We start from the raw sequence: 6,000 nt of genomic DNA on the forward strand, positions 1-6,000 counted from the left end.
CCAATTAATACAGCATTGGATATTCAGGGATGTTTCATCAGATGAGCTCCCTTCACTCTCCACTATTTTACATCTGAAAGACAGAAGGACTTTTTTTATTATTAATGCATGGCTTTGTCTGCATAAATGCAGCATATTTCCAGAGAGACACCTCCATCCAAGATGTTGCCTTTTTAATGCTGTTGCATTTGAACAAAACCCACCCTGAGTGGAATTCAGCATCAGCACCTGACAGCCTGATGCAACCACTTGGGTTTTTTCTGAAACAACGGTGTTTACTTTTAATGTGGCAAAATGTGTACAGACGCTGCAATGGTTCCTCCTCAGAACATTTCCTATCTGACTAAGGTGTAAACACTTTGATGATAAAGTGTTTTTCACAGGAAGCAACGATTTAATATTACTACATGATAACCTAGCAACTTCATTTTATTGGCTAAAACTGTCTAGACATGTAGAGCTAACATTAGATATTCCGTATCCATCTCTGTTCTGAGCAGACATTGTAGCTGGAGAAATGAATCTCTGCAACATCACAGATATGGTACACAACAGTTGCGGGCCTCAGTGCATAATAATGTGTTTTGTACTGTTTCCAACGCACAGTAACATTCATTGAGCAGCTCCTGGGCAAACAGTGGGTGCTTCCCGGGGGTTAGTCATCATTCTCCTGTGTGTCGGCGAGTCAGGAAGACTGACCCTGAATCTGGATTAGTGCTGGGACTGTAGAGATTGCAGAGACTTTGCCGGATCTGTGCTGCGCATGATCGCTGCAGTGTGGTAATAATACATCAGCAGGTCTCAGGTTTATACAAATGTATTGGGTTACATGGGGTGATCAGTCATGATCACATATCCACATGTCCCATCCATAAATTGGGACATATGGGTTGTTGTATGGCAGGATTAGCTCTACCAGAGGATACTATGATGAAACACGATCGAATGTAGGCTGGACATTCATGCTCCACAACAAGTGTGTTTTGTTTTTTTCGACAACACCTCCCTAATTATCTGTACTTAATGTCAAAGCTGCTTCATTAGTGCTACTAATTAAATGGTACTTGCCATCAGTCAATGGAATTATTGACTGAAGGTCAAGGAGAGAAGATGTGGAACATCCTCTTATTTTAACTGTACTGTAATTTTAAACAAATGGCTTTGTCCATTCAGCAGAATGCCAATCACCAGTTCTGAGTCTTAAACCCATTACACAGTAAACCCAGCCAGCAGTGGAAGATGTCAGGACTGCTTGGATGTATTGGGCGACCTGTCGTCCTGGTGTATCACACCATTGTGTTGAGGGAGTGTTGTGCTCCTTCGTGCTGATTCAGCATGTTGAGTGGCATTGATCGCTGTTGGAACTCGCCCATGAGGTTGGGCTCGGTCACTGACCGTTCAGCCTAGTGACTAAGTGCACCAGAAGCAAAGGAGCTACTCTGACAAGAATTGGCAAGAAGGCTTTCGTGGTCAGTTGTCATTTGTCCATGAGTGTCCTACTCATTGTCACATTACACATTATTTTATAAATCAATGGAACTCTGGAGTGATGGAGTGTGGCCAGTGTTCATGCTTTAATAACACCGTCATGCTACAAGTGTATTGTCACCTCACAACTTGTAGATGAATATTTTTGGAATGGAAAAGCTGTCAGCATGTAGGTGTCCATCCATACCACCATTTCAGAAGAACATGTGTGTTACACAATTCAATTCGATTATGATTATCAATGCCTTGATTATCGAAGCATCACGAAGCATCCCATCCCATGTACTTTTCTACATCACTTTACATTATGTTTTCAACTACGTCAGCTCATCCCAGTCTTGTGCAGTTGTACAATTTTGTCCCTGGTGTCCTTAGGCAGCTCTCTGGTCTTGACCCGGGATTTTAGCAGGATTCATAAAGTTGGGGCACTTATGACCGAACCGGTTGATAAGCATGGTAATGGCCTGCCCCCCCTTGCGTCCTTCCTTACTACAAACACCGAGCTACCCGCAGGAACACTGGTGCTGTAGATTGACAAGTCTCAAAAGCGTGTACAGTCTGCACTCCAGGTGTAGACTCAGTATTTTTTTTTTTATATATATATATTCTTTGTTGCAGAGTGCTGTACACCCCTGTTAGTGACTGTGAGAGACTGATCAATAACCGCAGAAGCTGTTTGCAGACTCTGGGCATTATTACTTTTTGACATTGGGGCATTGAGGAATCCATAATGTCCTTTAATAACCTGGGTACATGAGCTTGAATCATGCTCACTCAATCTTCCCATTGTAGTTCAGGGTCTGACTACATTTGCTGCTCAAAATATGCAAAAAATATGCATCAGATGAGGGGCACAGGTCCATGCACCTGAGTGATTCAAGCAGCTGCAACTTAGAATTTCTAATTTTTAAAAAAAAATTCAATTCTCATCCCCTGAGGAGCACATTGATATTGTAATGGACAGATTTACATTCATGATGCTCCCCCTTTCTTGTCCCCCCGTCCCTGAAATCTCCTGACAATAGGAAGCCCCAGGCCTAATCTAACCAGCGATTACATTTCATTCAGGGTCCACTTCATTATCGGTGCTTTATGATGGCAGTGGCCAGTGCCTGGATTGAGGAGTGGGTGATTTAGGCTTGCTCTTCTTTCCCCTGGTTTAACTGGAGACAAAAGAGCTGCTTTTGCAAGACATTAAGCGCTGCTGTGAGTCTACACTACTGTCTGTCTTGACAAAAATTGTAAAAATGTCATTTGATCTCAAATTCTACCTCAGTTCGATCCTTTTACAGACATCCCTGCCAATGAAAATTTCCCTTATCCGTTTCAGTTATTAAGAGACTCAACTTTCTTATTGCCTCAAATTGTAGGAACTATTGTAAAAAATATTATTGTATTAAACTATTATTAAAAATAATATTAAACTATTGTAATAAAATCAGCCACAGATGGGAAAAGTAATGGTCCTATCAGGTGAGAATTGTTTCTCTTGGGTCTGAGACCCCTAAAAAGCCCCAGGAAGATAGAAATCGAAACAGCTACCTGTCCGGCTCGGGTTGGAACCAAACCAGAGCGAAAACATTAACATTCAACACCTGGGCCTCAAATCGCCAGAGTGGGTGGATAGATAGGGAGCGAAATTAATAATGGGAAAGATGACAGTGGAGACAGAGACATTACACGCTCATCGGTTGGCCAGAATGAATATAAAAAGATTTTATCCTCCATTTGAACATTCAGAGAGTGTCTGAATTGCACACGTAGCTGGGGAGCTTTGAAGAGATGCTTTATTTCCTGCGGTGGATTTATTAATTCTGGGAACTGCTAGACCTGTCACATAGCCAAGCTTTTTTTGAGAGCGAGAGAGAATAAAAGACACATCAGAACCAAAACTCATATAGGAAAAAATGTCAACATTGACTTCCCCATAAATCAGGGCAGGGTTCATTAGAGTCTCATTCAGTTCATAACGATCATTTGCTTGTTGTGGTAGTACAACCATTCCCATAGACCACCAAGTACAAAACGCATCAAACTTGCTCCCACTTGCTCCAAACATCCTTTATTTCCTTACACTTGTCAATTTTCCAGCTTCGAGAACTGACTGGTCACATGCCACCTCTTGAAATGTGCCACTGCAACCAAGAAAGTATTGATATTTACTTTGCCCAAGTGTGTGTCACTTATCCAGGTCAGGAAAGGGTGGACTCCTGGAGTGTATTCCAGGAGTCCAACTACTCCATCTCACACGCCAAGACCAATTTATCACCAGGTCGCATAACCTTTTCTGTGTTTGGAGCCCCTGGAAGGAAGCTCTGCGGAACACGATTCACAATCATGTTGTACCAGTATGCTGCCTTATTCTGTAATATTTCTGCCAATTTGTTGCATAAATAATAAACTGTATTTGTGCCTTCAGTGTTAGTTTGATGATCTGTATACAGGGAGTACACAACAAACATGGCTTAAAATTACATTCGGCAGACAAAAAAGAAACGAGGTCATGCTCCACCGGTGGGTGGCAGAACTTAGTTTTGCAACTATTTGATTGACCCTCAATGATCACCGTCATTATAGCCTGGCGCAAGAGACGTGATGACCTTGTTGTACCTCTTACTAAATCTATAATCTGCAAAAATTACTCTGATTTGAAACCAACATCACAGAACAGTGCAGGGAAAGCTGTTTCTATATTTTTCTTACTGACTCAAAGGCGTATTTATGATAAAAAAACGAAATCTAATTTTTATGTTCAGTGCAGCAGACAAAGCTTCAAATCTTATTGTGAAACTGCAGTCTTGACCTTTTTTCTCAGTCAACTGTGCAAGGCTGCAGATGATGGGTCGTTATAGTGTTGTTATAAAAGCCACTTTTTTTATTTTGCCATTAATAGAGCACCTTGGTTTTTAATCACAAGTACACTCACACAAGTACAACAAAAAAGGTAAAAAATAACATCTATTGTATCTTTTGGTATCTCTTTACTGGAATTAGCAGAAAGCCACAATTTCCTTGTTCACATGGACCTCATGAACATAGCCTGTGGCAAAAGGCAAAACTTGCAACTTCAGTACCTTTCGGGATCAAGCTACATACCTTTCGGGATGTAGCTTGGGGTTTCCTCTCCGTACCGGACTGGTGAACTCAACCATGATCTCTTTTTTTGTGCTAGCATTTCCCAAACCTGCTCCTGGAGGACCCTGTGCCAGAATGATTGTTGTCCAACCTACGTACATGGCCCGGGTGTGTCTTTATGGTACTGCAGTGAGTGTGGCTGTTGTGGTTTGTTGCTGTGCTTCTTTTAAAAATCTCACTCTGGAGTCTGGTAAGTTCTTCCTCAGCGTTAAACAGGCCAGGTTGATGAGACATACGGCAAAAAAAAAAAAACGGCCACTCCAAGAACAGTCACTTACACACAGTCTCTGTCACCATGATGGCTAAAGGTTCGACGTGAGGGCAGTGCTTTACACGCCGTGCATTATTACCGAATGATGTACGAAGGCTTAAGCTGCTGATATGTGCAGGCCATTAAGAAAAAGTATATGGTCATAAACATGTCCCTCACCGGCTCATCCGTTACCTCAGAAGATGCTCATTTAATGGATCAGTGCCACATTAAGGTGCCTCGGTTTCACTCTTACCCTTCGGTGCAGGTAGCGTGATGAAATATTGATGAGCAAAATGCAAAGGTGTCCTTAAGCGTGTCATTACTGCAGCCTTGTTCCCCCGTATGTGTGACTCTGCTGTTTCTGTTTTTAGGAGGGAACAGGAACGTTTGAGGTGGAGCGCTACGAGAACTCCTTCTACGTTTACTGGGTCCTGGAGCAGCTACTGAAGGACGGGCCCCGCTACGAACACAGGGAGGCACAGGGTCAACTGGAGAGACAGGTTATTCGTTTGTCAGATGAGTTTCCACTATTTGCACTTTACATGTGGAGGATAGGAGGCCTCCTGAACCCTACAGTGCTTACAGAGACGTTGGACCCAGCGACCTGACATCACGACCTGATCAGACTCATGCATTCACAGTCATGCTTTCTATAGCACAGAACCAGGTGGTTCAGGTTTCACAAGACAACAATAGTGTGTGGACATCAAATAGTTTAAAATAGTCACGTTGTAAAGCAAACACACACTTATCTTCATATCTATCACTTCTGAAATGCAGGTATTATTTTCTTCATTTAACATCAGTAATAACCTGGATAAACTGATTTATTTTTTTTATGCAATGTAGCAAATTTTACATTGTTTGGGAAGGGAAAAGTTGTTTTTGTTGAGTTTCACATGAAGAAGCAGATCTAAGATGTCACCATTTTAACTGTTGTCAGGCGCCGCTTTCCTTTAAATGTACAAATACTCTCTACCTAGCCAGCTGAAAAAAAGCAATATTAAAAGTAAGGTGAATGCTTATTACTTTTGCTTCTTTCTTCACACTCACTTACTTCTAAACACACAAACACAATTTTTTTTGGCCACATATCTTCTGCACAATATCGTTAGAACCACCGG

The 6,000-nt window shown here is 41.9% G+C and overlaps 1 protein-coding gene across 1 annotated transcript in view; it reads left to right on the forward strand.

Moving 5' to 3' along the window:
- mei4 (meiosis-specific, MEI4 homolog (S. cerevisiae)) overlaps positions 1-5,570 on the forward strand; it is a 40,917-nt gene extending 35,347 nt beyond the window's left edge. Inside the window, exon 5 of the mRNA XM_028953430.1 lies at positions 5,248-5,570. Coding sequence (XP_028809263.1) covers positions 5,248-5,484 — 237 coding nt within the window. The 3' untranslated portion in view covers positions 5,485-5,570. The remainder of the gene's footprint in view (positions 1-5,247) is intronic.
- Positions 5,571-6,000: the final 430 nt, after the last annotated feature.

Source organism: Denticeps clupeoides, chromosome 14 (genome assembly GCF_900700375.1).
Source record: "Denticeps clupeoides chromosome 14, fDenClu1.1, whole genome shotgun sequence".
Lineage (NCBI taxonomy): Eukaryota > Metazoa > Chordata > Actinopteri > Clupeiformes > Denticipitidae > Denticeps > Denticeps clupeoides.